The sequence below is a fragment of the Balaenoptera musculus genome, chromosome 21 (genome assembly GCF_009873245.2).
Source record: "Balaenoptera musculus isolate JJ_BM4_2016_0621 chromosome 21, mBalMus1.pri.v3, whole genome shotgun sequence".
In the NCBI taxonomy this organism is placed as follows: domain Eukaryota; kingdom Metazoa; phylum Chordata; class Mammalia; order Artiodactyla; family Balaenopteridae; genus Balaenoptera; species Balaenoptera musculus.
This window is the reverse complement of record NC_045805.1, coordinates 32,671,791-32,688,722: the sequence shown is the minus strand read 5'-3', so window position 1 is coordinate 32,688,722 and position 16,932 is coordinate 32,671,791. Positions and strand designations below refer to the sequence as shown.

Here is a 16,932-nt window from a genome sequence, read left to right as displayed (position 1 = left end):
CTGCCCGGGGAGAGCCGAGAGAGACGGGCGGGGCCTGGTCAGGCTCAGGAGCGAGGGCCTCCGCCCACCCGCCCACCACCTGTGGATGACGCCTGCACTGATCCGGACCCCCGAGGGATCCCAGGGCCAAGCACTGTGACCCCACACGCCCCCTCCTCCCCTTCTCCAGACAATCACCCGAGCCTCCCCCTTCCCGTTCAAACCCAACACCCGGGCCCAAAGGGCAGTAAGGTAGGAAACAGTGTCTCACGCATACGGTTTGGTTTGGTGTTATCTGTCTCTTTCTCCTCTGAAGAGGAGTCATCATCATCATCATCGTCCTCCGAGGAGGGGAGAGCATCTACGGGAAGGAGAAGGGGCTACTGACGTCCCTCCAAGGGAACAGGGGCTGGCGAGCTTCCCATCCAATCAACAGCCACCCCAGGAACACAAAGGCCAGTCCAGTTATAGATGACCGCAGCTACCCCTCCCCATACTGTCCCCCGGTCCCACTCCTCCCTTAGTGCCTGTCCCTCCGAGGGACAGACACGGTTTATTTAAGAACTGCATGCTCTATGCGTGTCGCCCTCCTCCACCGACCCCAACGCCCTGCCCTCCTCTGCCCAGAAGAAGCCTTTACGCTGGGCAGTTCCGTGGCGGGCAGGTGGGGTCTCTTTAATTTAACTCCACCCTGCATTCAGAGGCTCACTCAACTCAGCATGGCCTGGATGCGCTGGGTCTCAGAACTAGCAGCCAGGGAACCTGTGTCCTCCTTTGGAAACCCAGATCTAGGCACTGCGGCCAGAAGCCATTTCCGAAGCCATGGGCTGAACGACGTGGAGGTGGACTTTTCCTAGCACGCGTCTGCTGAGGCCTGGGAGCTGCCCTTCTTAACCAGAGCAGACGGGGGGCCCACCACACAGTCCGCGGCTGCCAACACCTGTCCCCAACAAGTATCCACCCCTTTTAGCATGTGGTCACCAATCAGGGTTCATGCCAGATCTTTTTCCAGTCCTTTCTAGTGCTTTTGGGGGTCTGGAGGGAAAAAAAGGAGGCAAGTCCCTCAGTTAGGGGCAGGTTCTAGATGATGCCCGGGGGAGGAGATGCCAGGCCCGCACCCGGGGACGCACCAACGGCAGAAAGACAATTTCAGCTCTACCTTATTTAATCCTAAGGTTTTGTACAAGTCGCATCTTACAAGTGGCAGATCCCCAAAGTCACAGAGCCCTAGGGTTCCCCGGCTGCCCTAACAGCTCTGGAAGCCGGAGGACAGATGTTTTCCGTCAAGCCGTGGATACGGCGGCGCACCTGGATCATCCCCCATCACCCGGGGACCTCACCACGTATTCGGGGGTGCTAATTACTAAGCCAAGTACCAAGTCCAAATGGCCAGGGAGTGAGAGGGTGGAAGCTGCCTCGGCCCTCGCAGCACCCGGAGGACTGGGCAAGCTGTGGTGGAGAAATCACAGTGTCTCACTGCCCCCGATGTGTCGGCAATCACCTCCGAGGTAGGTCCCGGAAGCCCCGGCTCTCTGGCCTGAGGCCGGTACCACGGGTCACCCCTGAGAGCTAAGCCACGCGGCAGGCAGGGAGCGATGTTAGTGGGCAGCAGCTTCTGCAGCAGCAGAGTAGGGGCAGATCACAGCCGGGCAGAGGGCCTGCCTCCCCCCGAAGACCAGCAGACAGGGTTGGAGGGCAGGGGGTCTGGGGGAGGGGGAGGGCGGCCTTTGCTACCAACCTGAGACGTTGACGGAGAAGTAGGTGGTATCGCTGCCCGAGGGGCTGCTGGTCACACAGGCGTAGAGGCCGGAGTCGGCGGGCACGGAACCCCGCACCTCCACCTCCTCCCCCGTGATGCGGGTGCGGTTGCTTTCCACCAGCTGCACCCCGTCCCGCAGCCAGTTGATGCTCTGTACATCGTCCCGCAGCCGACAGCGGAGCTGCAGCAGGTCACCGGGGTGGACCAGGAGGGACTCCACTTCCACGGGGGCTCCCCAGGGCTGGGCTGCTGCCGCCACAGGGGCCGGGAAGAGGAAGCGAGGGGCGGGGAGGAGGGGGGAAAGACAAAGGGCATTATGCCAGCCGCACTGAGCTGCAGCATCCCAGGGGCTACGGAGCTGGGGAGGCGGGAACGGGAAGATGGGTCAGTTGGGAGGCGGCTGGCTACCTGGGCACCCCCATCGCTTCTTCTCCACCCCACTCCTCCAGAGGGCAAAGGAAGAAAGAGGCAAAGTTAGGAAGCAGCTGCAGCAGCATTAAGCGGTTCAAGGTTCGTTTCTCTCCATCCTAGGGGGGCAGCCGGCCCTTCCCAGGACCCCTGTGTGTCCAGAGTGTCCCCTCCCCACACACTCAGCTCTTTGCCAAGAGTGGCCGCTTCCCAGGGGAACACCCCGTTTGCTTCTGGCTGGGGCAGCCTTACCCCTTTCCCTTGGAACCGTTGAACAAGCCCCCCTGCCACAAACCCAGCAGCCCCCATCCACGTGGGGGGCAATTTGTCATGGGGGGTGTCTGGATTCAAGTGATTCGGCACTCAGGGGTCTGAGCCCCGCAATGGGTCTGATGCACAGGGTGCATATGTGGGAGAGACAGCCCAAGGGAAGGTCAGCTCAGGGGAGCCTCTAGCTAACAGGTGTTGGGCCAGAGGATTCGGACCTTTTGACTATATTAGGAACGGAGGCCTGCAGCTGCCACAAAACCCACACTTGCTCTGGCAGCAAAAGCCAGTGCACACAAAGCTCCTTTCTCCTCATCCCACTGCAGGGCTCCCCCTCTCCAGCCCCCCACCTTCCTCTCCCCTGCCCTCCCCCGACACACGGGCACACACATCTACTCCCCCTCACCTCTCCTTCCCCGGAGTCTGGGGATCCGCACACCCATCCCTCTCCACCAGCAACACTGCACTCACGCTAATAAGAAGGCCTGAGGCCGGACACAGAAAGAGGCCACCATCCCAGGCGGACCCCTCTGCACTAACAAGGGGAAACGCAGCTCCTAGTTCCTCTCGGGACGTGCAAGCCTGCTCTCGGCATCTTCTGCCCGCTGTCCGTCGCCCACCAGAAGAACACACCTGCTGCGGCTCCCATCTACCACCTGACTAGTTTCTGCTGCCTTTTGGAACCTTCTTTCTTTCTCACCATGGGTTCATCATCAGAGGCTCGCCAGGGGGCCCCCTGCCCTGCAGGTCCCTGATGCGCGAGGCTCTGAAAGGCAGCTGGCCCTACCGCCCTGCCGGGCCTTGCATCTCAGTCTGGCTCTGTCCACACACCCTCCGGTTCCAGCCCGGCTGGAAACTGCCTCAAACCCTTCCTCTCTTTTTTGTTTGTTTGTTTTTTTGTTTTGGCCACGCTGCCACGTGGGATCTTAGTTCCCCGACCAGGGATTGAACCCGCAACCCCCCTGCATTGGAAGCTCAGAAGTCTTAACCACTGGACCACCAGGGAAGTCCCTCAAAGCCCTTTCTGACTCCACTCTGGGTCAGGTGCTCTCCCCTCTCACTTGTCACACTGAAGGAAAGTCCCCTTTCTCGACTGGGTTGTGAGTGTGGGGACGTGTCACATTTACCTTCAAATCCCAGCACCCAGTAGTAGGGCCCTGGCACATGACAGCTGCCAATAAATGCACGCTGAATAATGTAACAATGATGCACTGTCTCCTCATCATCTTCCTTTCCAAACTCCCTCTTCTCCTTCACCACCTCATTTTAAAAAACTCTTTCTGAAGTCCCAAACAGGTTTCTTCTAGAAACGTCACCAATGAAGAAATGAGTGTCCTGGGAGCCAAGGACTAACCGTAGTTTTGCTCAGAGGGGCCTCGGATAAGGCTCAGAGGCCAAGGCTGCAGGCCCTGGCACCCTTTGACCCAAGGGCTCTGTCTTAAATATTGGGTAAATATGGAGTCATCAAAAAGGGAGTGCTGCTTTAAAAGGGTTTGGAAACCACTAGACCCGCACTCATTTATTTCTGTGCGTCAGGTCAAGAGGAACACCACAAAAGTGAGCTGACCACACAACTCATTAAATATAAGCTTTTGTGGGTCTTGAAAAAAAAGTTATTCTTTCCATTTTTAATGGTTTGTGGTTTTGCCAAAAGAAGGTAGAAAAAAAGCCGTTCAGACTTGACCCTTAAGGAAAACAGAAGACGCTCTTATGGATCAAATCTCATTTCCCTGCAATGACCTCACTGATTAAATATTTTGCAGCTCGTGATCTGTACCAGCCGTTGGTCAAACAGTAAACTCCGGTAAACTCAAATTCTTAGCCTCTGGCATCACAGCCTATTTTGACAGGTCCCAGAAACAAAAAGGTAGCAAGGAGCATACGGGCGTTTCCCCAGGAGAAAGCAGCAAAGGGAGACTGGGTCCTGCTGGGACCAAGCTCTGGCTGATTCTAGCTTGGATCCAAAACTTCCCGCTCATTCCAACCAGGACTTGCGAACAAAAACTCTCGTACGTGATCTATTAAAGCCTCAAGAGCCAGGTTTCTTGTCCCTGCCGCTGGAGGTAAAGCTCCCCCTGATGTTCCAGGCCCTGGGGAGCTAGTCCTTCATTCTCCTGATCAATATCCTATGCTGCGTAGAGGATGTGTTCTAAGCCCGTGGTTGGCATTCAACGCTCCTCACAGTCTGTTCCCACCTCCACATGCGACCTTCTCGTCCCCACCTTTTGCTCCAAGTCTGAATGTTTCCTGCACGAACTGCCTTACTTCTGCTCAAGACTATCAGGCATCTCTCTAGAGCCCTCCTACCCACCTACTCAAAGTGCACCACCCAAAACGCCCAGGAAGCCTTCTGCTGGCACAAGTGTCTCTACCCTCATTTTCTGTACAACAGTAACCGTCTGAACCACACAGACGCACACTCAATTCCATACCATGTTGCACTGTTGCTTTTTCAAACAACTTTATTGAGATAATAATTCACATACCATAAATTATTATTCACATAAATTCACCCATTTAGAGTGTATCATTCAATGCTTTTTAATATATTCACCGAATTATGCAGCAATCACCACCATCTGACTGTAGAACATTTGCATCACCCCCAAAAGAAACCCTGTACCCATTAGAAGTCACTCACTGTCCCCTCCCCCTCCCCCAGTCTAGGCAACCACTGATCTGCTTTGTCTGTATAGATTTGCCTATACTGGATAGTTCATATCAACTGATTTGTACAGTATACAGTCTTTTGTGTCCTCCTTCTTTCTTTTAGCATGTTTTCATGGTCTTTCATGTTGTATCATGTCTCAGTACTTCATTCCTTTTAATGGCCAAATAATATTCCATCGAGTGGATATACCACATTTTATTAATCCATTCATTGGTTGATGGAAATTTGGGTGCACTGTTTCCTAACTGTCAAAAGTGTCCATGTCTAGCCCAAGAAATAGCCAGCAACCCAGAGCAGAATTGCCTCTCACAGTTTTCCCACAGTGCCTAACAATGTCAGAAACTCAGAAAATACTCAGTAGGCCTTGAACTGAAGTTCGCATCTGGCACAGACTAATTTTTGGAAGAACCGAAAACCAGCTGACGGCTCTTGGGTGATTTTTTTCATGGCTAACAGTGCTCTCGGATGTGTGTCAAAGTCTCCATTTACAAAGCAGGTAAACGCCGCTTTCTTTTAGGAGGTGATGGAACGGTAATGGACTGCTTGCTGGTTTACTGGGCCCTGCCCCTCTGTGTCACCACCTGGAGTAGCAGCCCCGACCTCGGAGAGTCCTCTGTAACTGTCCTGCTGATGCAGGACATCACTGCTCACTGGCCGCCTGTGACAATCAAGTCACTACTCTCCATTCTCTTTTGGTCTTTCCAGGGTCCCCCATTTATGCCCTCATTGGAAAGGCCCTTGTATCTGTGGCTCCATCTCCACTGAGCTGGCTTTTCTCTGGCCGAGACCCATGGACCAGGGCTCTACATGTTGTTAGCAGTCAAGAAAGGAGCCAACTGACAGCTTTATTGGGCTGGCCATGAATGATGAAGAAGAGAAAGCAGTTTATTGCTCAGCAACTTGAAAAGACATTCCAACTCTTGGAGCACGTGATGAATTGGAATGGGGATGCTGAGGGAGACGGCAAACCCACACACTCGCTTTATGTGTCCCGTGCTTCCTGAGAGATGGGGAACAGAGACTGGAGGACATTTGGTATCTGGATTCCGTGGTGACCAGGCTCTGGGTGCAATGCGCTTGGAGTGCACTGTGGGAAAACGGTGCATCGTGCTTCCACACCCACGTCAAAGTCACGACGATCACCACCAGGAGCTAGGTGGTTAGGCTTAGGGTTAGCGTTGGACTTGACTTGCACACCCTTAGAGGGTTAAGGCCGTCAACAACTTGGCCATCTCTCCAGAAGACAAGGAGAGAACAAAGGCTCCTGCACAGCTGCCTGAATCTGGGGCTGAGGAGCACTGTGGTCCTGGCAGCCCCTGGGACGGTGCAGCTGGCAGGTGGACTGTGGAAGGCTGTGCAGGCTGGACCTGGTACCCCCTTTCGTGGGAGGGGAAGGGATTCAACCCCATCCTGCTTCTCTAATGGAGCCCCTCCAACCCCCAGGGGGAATTAGGAGCAGATAGGGGACCCACACTTTTTAGTAATCCTCAAGGAAGCAGCTAGAGGTGAGGGGCGGCGCTCTCAAGTCTAGGAACATGATTAACGTTAACGGGGCCCTACTGTGTCCCTTTCCCTTCCTACTTTCCTCCAAAATACCAGGGCTTTGTAATTCCCAACAAGCCAACAGGATGTAGCATTTGGCTTATGGCAGGACTGGCAGAAATCTGCCATTGTCACCTAGCAGGCAGTTCTGCCCCGGGTTCATCAGATCAGATCCAAGTTCTTGATTCTAAACTCTGAGTCTTCTGCCAGCCATGGGCACCGTGTAGGGTAGGGAATGGCCTTGAGGAGGCTCAAATCCATACAAATGTTGTCATTAGAAGATGAAACCCCAGTTTCCAAAAATCCAAGAAAACAGGGGCTTTCTCCAGAATGGCTATCATTAGGTGTCTCTGTGAGCCCTTGTTACTGTGCGAAGAGATGTAAAGGATTAAACTAAGGAGCAGAAGGGCTGGTTAGACTTGCGCTAACCAGGATGAGAAGATTTATGCGATACCTGATCATACCACACGAGGCAACGGGAGAAGAATCTGAGAGCCCAGGACAGGTGATCCAGCACAGGCTCTGAGGTTTCAGAACTCAGGTATTGGTGGTCAGGGTGCACGGCGATGCTCACAGCACAGGGGGACATGACGGTAGGGAAAGGGAGCGAAACTAAGGATGAGGTGCTTATGAGCAGGGCTGTGCCTCGGGATGAAGGGGATGGGAGATGATGAAGGGGATGGGAGATGATGAAGGGGATGGGAGACGATGAAGGGGATGGGAGATGATGAAGGGGATGGGAGATGATGAAGGGGATGGGAGATGATGAAGGGGATGGGAGATGAGGCCAGACTGCATGGCCTGCTTGGAACAAAAGAAAACAGCCCCCAAAATGATTTCAACTTATAAGGTGGGGGATAGAACAGAACCACTCAAGAAGTCCCAGGGAACACATTTCTCTGCAGAGACTGTGAATGCAGGCCTTTCATGCCACAAGGACGAATATACCTGAAAATGTATTACTGAAATACCATTTCACCAGCCCTGGTCCCATAAGAACCAGTTCGGTCTGGAAGACATCCATCCCCGAGCCTCACAACTCTGCACGAACCCAGGAAGGAATGACAACATACTTGTATAGCGCTTTGCGATTGACCACGCGCCTCCCCATATGTTATCTTGGGATCCTTAAACAACTCTGAAAACAGTGATACCAATACGGGCAGTATGCTTACTATATACATCCCACATCCTGTGAACACTTCTAACACACACCATCACTGAATCCTCACAGCAACCCTATGAGGTTGATAACCACTCTTATCTCTACCCCGAGGGCGCAGAAGCTGACAGCTGCTCCACAACCCTGTGGAGTGGGTACCATCATCCTCATTTTACAGAGGGGACCCTGAGGCACCTGGAGGCTCAGGATGTGTCTAAGACGGCCCACCTAGTCAGTTAGGTGGCTGAGCAGGGATTCGCACCCAGGTGGCCTGGCTCTCCGCAATCCCCACACATCTGGAGCCCAGGTCTACCGCTTTGAAAGGCAGCCCTTATTTTCACTGTCTTTGCAACTTCCAGAAGACAATGGAGACGCTTTCTGGTCGGCCCCAGGGTCCTGTCTGATGGCACCCATGTCTCCTACCTTCTCACAGGGGATTCTGCAGTCGGTTGCTTTGGCCTCATCCTTCCCTTTTCATCTGCCCCACAACTACTGCTTTATAACTCTGTTTTCTTACTTACAAATGTACTTTCCCAGCCATGCTGAGCTACTCAGAGTTGAGGAGGTGTGACTGCACACGTGGCGGATGAGGAAATTGTGGGGTGGGTGCGGTGGCACTGGGACAGCGGCAGACCAGGACCAACAGTCATGCCCTATTTTGGTATGGCACCTGATACTTTACAAGGCGTGTTTATCCACGTTCATGTCCATTTGCATTTATTCCATTTAGACACAAGACAATGGAGGCAGAGAGACTTCTCCCAAAGTCACAAAACAGGGCTCAGCAGTGGTTCTAGGTGCTGGGTCTGCTGGGTCCTGGGCCCTTCATCCAGCACACGGGGCATCGGGAGGTACCTACAGCTCTGCCTTGGCCACAGGTACGCGGCACGACCCCTCCCTCCTGCCTGGGTCCCTGGCTCAATCCCTGACACCTTCTCTGGTCCCAACCCCTCACTCTCGAGTGCAGCTTACAGCTGAGCTGATGCCCTCCGATGACCCCTGCCTGATCCACTGAGATGCTCGAGAACGTTAGGCAAAGAGGCTGGCCACCCCTTCCATTGGGCCAGCTCTCCTGATTACACATCCTGAGTGTCCCACTCCTGGCCCTCTGTATCCCATCCCCTCAGGCCCCCCGAGAGTGCAGTTTGCGATCCCCTCCTCCAGGACCTGGGGGCCTCTCAGCTACCTCCTCCCACCCAGCTCTCCTGGTTCCACCTCTGCAGCCAATACCCTCACTGCCCTTTATTTTGCTTTCTCCTAAAACACCTTTTCTTCCTATCTCTCCACCACTTCCCCAGACGTGAAAACTCATTCTCCGGAGACTTCCGCGGCTCTGTTCCTCCTCTCATTTGTAATGTGACATAGAAAATAAGCTTATGGTTACCACGGGGTAAGGAGAAGGGGGAGGGATAAATTGGGAGATTGGGATTGACATATACACATTTCTATATATAAAAGAGATAACTAATAAGGACCTACGTTATAGCACAGGGAACTCTACTCAATACTCTGTAATGGCCTATATGGGGAAAAGAATCTAAAGAAGAATGGATATATGTATAACTGATTCACTTTGCTGTATACCTGAAACTAACACAACATTGCAAATCAAGTATACTCCAATAACATTTTTTTAAAAAATTCATGGCTTTATCGTGCACTCATTCAAGCTGCTCGGCTGAGGGCTGGTCCGTAAGTATATGTCTTATCTACCCTCTGGGATCAGGTGTGGTGTCATCCCTATGCCGCACTCCGAAGGGGAAGGGCGTAGGGCTTGAATAACCAGCCCTCCACAAATCCAGGCGTGTTGTCTCGGGCAGGGGGTCTCCATTGCTGTCATCCCTATGAAATCCTTTTGCTTTTGCGTCACTGGCTTGAGAAAGTTAGGAGAGAAGGGCCATCCTCTTCGGTAACGTGGGGAACTGGTGGTCCAGGAATGTTTACAGTCTTGGCACAAACTCCCCAGAGATAAATGAGGGGGCAATTGTGGGTGGGGGAGGAACTCGGGGTGGCTTTGAAAGCAACTTAAAAGAAACACAGAACAGCCCAGTGGGGCTCCGGGAGCCCTCTGCCGAGGTTTTTATGACGTTACTTTGGCTTTGAAATGGAACTGAAAACTTACTTTAGTCTGGTAAGGCCAGGTCAGAGGGGGTTCTCACCGAAATCCCGGGGAACAACGGTCATCCTGCAACGGTGGGAGGGTCCATGGAGGAAGCCCTCCAGATGTGAGGTTCCCTGGACCTGAGGCATCCCCGACATGCAGGGAGAGCTGCAGAAATGGGGTGCACCGGTGTGGGTGGGAGGGGAGCCGGGGACACCAAATCAATTAGTGGGGCCTGACACCCAGATCCAGCCGTGTTCACCGGGCCCCTGACCCAGGGAGATTTGGAGTGTAGGGTTTGTTTTTTTTTTTTTGTTTTTTTTTAATAGAAAAAGGGACAGAAGTAAGAAGGAGCATTTTGCATGCAAATGGGCCACTGCCAGAAGAGCCCATTAAAATGTAAAGACTCCACGTTCAGCCTGACAAAACGGTGCAAACTGCTGTGTTTGCCAGAGAGGCTGCAATACAGCTCCCGACAAAGGGGCCCGGCAACAATGGGAGCTGAATGGCCTCAGTCAGCAGGTCCCCTCTCGCGTTGCCATGGGGACCCCACCAGGGCTTTACTAAAGGTATTTCCTGAGGAGAAAGGCAGTGCACACATGTCCAGGCAGCCCAGCTAATCCTGCCAGGAAGCCATCGCCATTCAGCAGCCCAGGGGCTTGGGGCTGGGAGGTGTGTTTTGTTTTTATTAAAAAAAAGATTTCGGGGCTCTTGTGTTGTCCCATCTCGTCACTGTAATTTAGCGCAGAGCCGCCTGTGCTGGCCAAAGCCACAGCCAGGGCCCTGCACCCACTCCAAGACCCCCCCAAAACCAGCTCCGCAGGAAGTGGTTGGGCAGGGGAGGCCCAGCAGTCTGTGCAAACCTTCCCAAAGATGTAGCGACGGGTAACCCAGCATCAAAGGTGGAGTCTGGGGTTCAAGCCCCAGTGCTGGGTTCCAGCTGATGCCTCCTTGGTACCTGTACTTTCTTCCCTCCTGGGGAGTGGGTAACACCCCCCCCCTCCCCAATACCTCCCACCATGAGGAGGAGAACACTTTCAGGCTGGGGAGAGGGCTGTAATTACATGATTAACAAAGGAATGCACCCAGGAGTTGTTTTTAAAAGAAATCTCCCCTCTTCCTCTCTCCCCAATGTTTACAGACGCACTCTGGGCAGAGCTGAAAAGAAAAATGCGTCCTCCACCCATTTCCCAAAAGGATTCCCGGTACCCTTGGCTGCTCTGCCTTACCTGGAAGAGAGAGCTGCTCTGGGAAGGGGCAAGTTCACCTAAGACGTGCAGGAAGAAGCGTAAAGAGCAAAGGTAGGTGCCTTGCAGCTACCGGGAAGGGAGGTCCTCAGCTCCCGGTTCCTAGAAGTTTGTGTCACCGGCTCACATTTGGCACCAGAGGAATCAGCCTTGGCAGATTCAGGGAAGAAAGCCAACAACACAGCTGGCGGTGGAGACAGAAATTCCTGTGTGACAACTGCCCCCCTCGGACACAGTTTAGGGTAAATTAACATTTCCTGAGCAAACTTGTATGTGGAAGGAGCTGGCCTCGGTGAAGAGGATAAAATGAAGGGGGCCCTACCCACCCAGGTCTGTGTGTTTGCAGAGCCCATGCTCCTGCCTCTAGACCTTCCCCGCAAAATGTTCTGAACCGGGTATTTTGATAGAATCAGAGTGATCGTTTGGGCAGCATTAAGACTGTGCCTTACAACTGCCCTGGGCGCCCGGGAAGCTTCTAGAGCCACGTTCGGGGGGGTCCTATTTTGGGAAAAGAAGCTGGAGAGCCTTGTTCATTGATGGAAAACTTCCCCCAAAGAACCGCAAGCCCAGTAAGGACACTTGTGTGGGCTGTAAGCACAGGGGATCTGGATTCTCAGCTGGGGGGCTTCTCCTGCCTTTATTACAATCACGTCCTAAGCTCAAAGCAAAAGTGCCACCGGCCACCAACTGTGACAACACAGAAGTAAGAACACCTTCCCCTGAGCTGTCAGGGAAAAGCTGGACAACTAGTTGAAGTGGGGTGTGTGTGTGTGTGTGTGTGAGAGTGTGTGTGTGTGTGTGAGTGTGTGTGTGTGTGTAGGGGTCCCGCTGCTCGAAGGGGAACTCAGACCCTCCCACCACTGGCCCAGAGCCCAGGCCTCCCAGCCATGTGTCTGCAGCTGTGACCTGTCAGGCACTTCCTGGTCTGGGTTCTGTAATGGAAAGATCATTAAGAGTGGGGGAAGGAGGACAGCCAAGAGGTAGCCCTGCAGCTCCCAATCCGCCGGGCGCTGACCTTAGAGTCCGGTCAGGTTCCTTGAAGAAAAGAATGTATGGCTCTCCCCCCACCCCGCCCCCTCCCAGGGCCTCGGGACGGCCTCCCCTCCCCCATGCTCCTCAGAGCTGGTTTGGGGAAGGAAGCACCGGTAGCTGGGTAGGAAAACGCTGCTGCTCCCTAAGCTTGCTGATGAATTAGTCGAGGCCACAGCTGTTTCAGAATTTGCCTTTTGCCCCCCTCCCCAAACCTCAATGGGTGCTTGAGAGCACACGCACCAGGGCTAACAGTACGCCTCCGGCTCTGTGCCACCTTCCCTCCCTGGCTGGTCCCCGTGGCTGCAATGGTGGGTCTGGGTCACCGGGCCCAGTGCAAGGATGATCACCGCCCACTGCAGTGGAGAAAGGAAGGGACTCTTCGTAAAGTGACCTATTTTTTTCAACGTTAAAGAAACATCCCTTAGTTTTACATTACGAGAATAAAGGTGATAGACATCTTTTTATTTATTTTTTTGGCCACGCCAGCTGCATGGCGGGATCTCAGTTCCCCGACCAGGGATCGAACCCGGGCTCTCGGCGGTGAAAGCGCAGAGTCCTAACCACTGGACCGCCAGGGAAGTCCCAATAGACATCCTTTTAAAAGGAAGTGGTGTAAAAAGGTGGTTGCCAGGGGCTGGAGGAGAGAAGACTGGGGAGTTACATGTTTAACAGGTAGAGTTTCAGTCAGGAAGGTGACACGTTCTGGAGATGGACAGTGGTGATGGCTGCACAAGGCGAATGTACTTAATGCCAAGGACCTGAACGCTTAAAAATGGTTGAGTTTTATAGTATGTATATTTTACCACAATAAAAAAAAGTACTGGTAGCGGACAGTGTTGGTTTTTTAAAGATGTTCTTACGTGGCAAAATAAATTGTCAACCCAAAATATCGGGGGGGTATTTGACTGGCCCATGGAACCTAAAAATCTGGGGCTAATGGTCTGTTCCACAGACTGGCAGGAAAGTGATGGCCCAGAGGACCCACTGACATATGACGTATTCATTCTTCTCTCTCTCTTCCTTCACACACACCGTGAAAGTAGAGCATTTAGTACTGTTTTCAGAAACTAAAAGAGTGTGGTTTGGGGATATTTCTCCCTGAGATGGGATGGCACTCAGGCAGAGCGCAGGTAGGAGAACCAGGACCAAAGGCTGCTTGGAGGGCCAGTGTCTGCACTGGGGAGTCCTGTGCTCGGACAAGCTGGGTGACCTCGAACAATGAGCCTCCTGCGGGAGGATCCCTACTCCGGGCAATGTCCACATTCCGGGTGTCCTAAGGGATGAGAGCCTCGTTTGAAATCCTTGTGAAAACCACACAGTACCAAACTCTGCTTGAGCCCCAGGTGGTTGTAACTGGCTGGAAGCAGCAGCAGGAGTATCTGAGCGCAAGTCACTGGGATGACCGGCCCTGCCACTCCTGTGTGACCCGGGCCACAGCACCTCCCCTCTCGGCCTCCGTGTCCTCCACTGTGAGATGGGAAGGCTGACTGGACAAGCTCTAGGCAACTCCAACAGCTCTAACCAACATTCTAAGTTTCAGCTGGGCCTCGGGAGTTGAGTCCCACTCACTACATCCCCTCCGGCCTCCACCGGCACAGGCCTCCCTCTGCCATGAGGGAGGGCAGGAGACTGCAAGTTAATTTTCCTTAAGAAGAGGGGCGGGGACTCCCCTGGTGGCCCAGTGGTTAAGACGCGTGCTCCCACTGCAGGGGGTGTGGGATCGATCCCTGGTCGGGGAACTAAGATCCCACATGCCGCGTGGTAAGGCCGAAAAAAAAAAAATAAGACACATGGGACTTCCCTGGTGGCGCAGTGGTTGGGAGTCTGCCTGCCAGCGCAGGGGACACGGGTTCGGGCCCTGGTCCGGGAGGATGCCACGTGCCATGGAGCAACTAAGCCCGTGCGCCACAACTACTGAGCCTGCGCTCTAGAGCCCACGAGCCACAGCTGCTGAGCCTGTGTGCCACAACTACTGAAGCCCGCGCGCCTAGAGCCCGTGTTCCGCAACAAAGAGAGGCCACCGCAATGAGAGGCCCGTGCACCGCAACGAAGAGTGGGCCCCGCTCGCTGCAACTGGAGAAAAGCCCACGCGCAGCAACAAAGACCCAACACAGCCAAAAATAAATAAATTAAATAAATAAATATATAAAATAAATAAATAAACAAATAAATAAGACACAAGGATGTAATGCACAGCACGGAGAATATAGTCAATATTAAAAAAAAAAAAAAAGAAGAGGGGATTCTGTTTTGGCCACAGAGCTGCGGCCACCAGCACCTTCAACACATGTCTCCCTTCATCTTTTCCCTCTGGCCCGAGATGCTCCAGAAGAAGCCTCAGAGCCGAGGGTATGGAGTAGCTCAGAGGCTGTGACTGGCAGAAAGCTGGGAGCCCAGGTATTCTAGAAGGATTTATTTCACTGTCCTTTTTTGATGCTCATGAGAGATTCCATGAGAACTCGCTAGGCAAATAAATTTTAAAAATGGACTGAAAGTCTGAGGGTAGTGGGGAAAGGACACATGTTATGAAATAAATGTCTCTTCCAAGCGTACCCTTCAGGCATTAATATAGTCTTGAGAGTGCAAATAAAATGGATGAAAGTTTTAGATGCCGAAGGGAGAACTTCATTCAGTATGTTAGTCAAAGAACCTGACTCTTCTAAGGTTTAAAAACTAATTCCTAAAACCAAAGGAAAATAAACCTTAATTCCAAAGTAAACCCTGAAGTTGGATAATAAAGGGGCAGAGATTTCCGAATGCAAAAGGCCCCTTCCAACGATGGGAGAGCTGATCCACATTCCAAAGGTGGTGATAACTGACTTAAAGCTCCAAGCAACGCAGAAGAAGGGCGTTCCAGGAAGAGGGTCTCCTTCCTTCCAGACAAGCTCTTAGACAACTTTCTACTCCCGGTCCTTCCTTCCTCCAATAGGCCCCGGCGATCGGACTCAACCCTCTTCTACTTCCCTGCCTCCCACCTCTCCCAGTACAGGGGTTAGAGCCGTAGGCACGGATATTAAAGAGACCTGAGTCGAACTCTAGCTACTCCATTTATTTTAGCTGTTTAACCTGGCGAGTGTTCGTCTGACCTCTCTGAGTCAGTTTCCTAAACTGTGAAATGGACACACAGCACCCGCCTTATAGACAATTAATTGATATCAGATTCTCAAAGTGTGGTCCCCAGATGGCAGCATCAACATCCTCTGGGAACTTGTTAGAACCACCCAGCTCAGGCCCCGCTGCAGAATCCAGAGCTCTGGGGGTGGACTGTGGCAAAGGTTTTTTGGGTTTTTTGTTGTTTTCTAAAATTAATTAATTAATTTATTTTTGGCTGCGTTGGGTCTTTGTTGCTGTGCGTGGGATTTCTTTAGTTGCGGCGAGCGGGGGCTATTCTTCATTGGGGTGTGCGGACTTCTCACTGCTGTGGCTTTTCTTGTTGCTGGGCACGTGCTCTAGGCACGCAGGCTCAGCAGTTGTGGCGCGTGGGCTCAGTAGTTGTGGCTCGCAGGCTCTAGAGCACAGGCTCAGTAGTTGTGGCTCACGGGCTCTAGAGTGCAGGCTCAGTAGTTGTGGCGCACGGGCTTAGCTGCTCTGCGGCATGTGGGATCTTCCCAGACCAGGGCTTGAACCCGTGTCCCCTGCACTGGCAGGGGGATTCTTAACCACTGCGCCACCAGGGAAGTCCCGGCAAGGGGTTTTAAGAAGCCCACCGAGTGATGTGCCTGCCGGGAAAACCTGAGAACCACTGCAGTAAGTGATATAAAGGGCTCACTGTGGGGTAGCAATAATTATTTCTCACCTATTTTCCTTACCTTCCTATTGAAAAGGATTTCATTCCTATCTTCCCCTTTTTTAAAGCTAGGAATTGTAGGTATCTTTTTTTCCCTAGTTCCTTTATTATTAAAAAAAATTTTTTTTGGAGTATAGTTGCTTGACAATGCTGTGCTAGTTTCTGCTGTACAGCAATGTGAATCTGTTAAACATATATGTATAGCCACTCTTTTTAAGATTCTTTTCCCAGATAGGCCATTACAGAGTACTGAGTAGAGTTTCCTGCGCTATACAGTAGGTCCTTACTAGTTGTAGATATCTTTTTTTGAAAAAGAAAATGGGTGGTTACCTCGCTGTGCGTTCAGGCATGCATTCATTTCTTCGAAAAGTATTCATGGAGTGCCTAACGTGTATCAGACACTATTCTAAGGTGCTGGAGTAAACAAAGGACAGAACGACACCTCTGCCTTCGTGATACACGTGGGCACACACGTCACAGCCCGCAAACGACAGTCAATCTGTCCCTTCACTTCAGGGAAGAGGCCCTCTCCTGTGGTTTCAGATGTCCTCATAACCTGAGTTTTATGTCCTTATTTGAGGTTGTCACTGGATGACACTTTTTAAATGAGTCACTTATTGTATTTGCCTATGTGTAGTAAGAGCGACACTGGCCGGGGCTGGGCCTGACCCATGGCGAGGATGGGGTAGGGTTGCCATTTGTCCTGGGCCTCCCAGTCAAGAGGGGCCTCCGAGAATTTTTGTGTTTTCCCCTGAAGGGCACACAGATAGTTACTGACAGAACTGGAAGAAAATATTTACCAAAAAACTTGCAATAAATCTGTGTTCTATTCCCGGGGCACACCTCAGACAGTATACCACAAATTAATTAATTTTGAAAATCCTGTAATTACTTTGTGACTAGCCCAACTACATTGTATTATATATATTTTTGTTTAAAACATTAATTTGTTAGATGTAAACATTAAGAAAAACAAA

The 16,932-nt window shown here is 52.2% G+C and overlaps 1 protein-coding gene across 7 annotated transcripts in view; it reads right to left on the bottom strand.

Annotated features, from left to right (window-relative positions):
• FGFR1 (fibroblast growth factor receptor 1) overlaps window positions 1–16,932 on the bottom strand; it is a 51,976-nt gene that overhangs the window by 17,197 nt on the left and 17,847 nt on the right. For 3 of the 7 annotated variants that reach the window (XM_036838500.1, XM_036838497.1, XM_036838498.1), the window contains exons 3-4: window positions 1,718–1,987; window positions 251–340 (exon numbers count right to left, since the gene is read on the bottom strand). In XM_036838500.1, the coding sequence (XP_036694395.1) occupies window positions 251–340; window positions 1,718–1,987 (360 nt within the window). The remainder of the gene's footprint in view (window positions 1–250; window positions 341–1,717; window positions 1,988–16,932) is intronic. The other 4 variants (XM_036838502.1, XM_036838499.1, XM_036838503.1 and 1 more) reach the window with 4 other exon arrangements.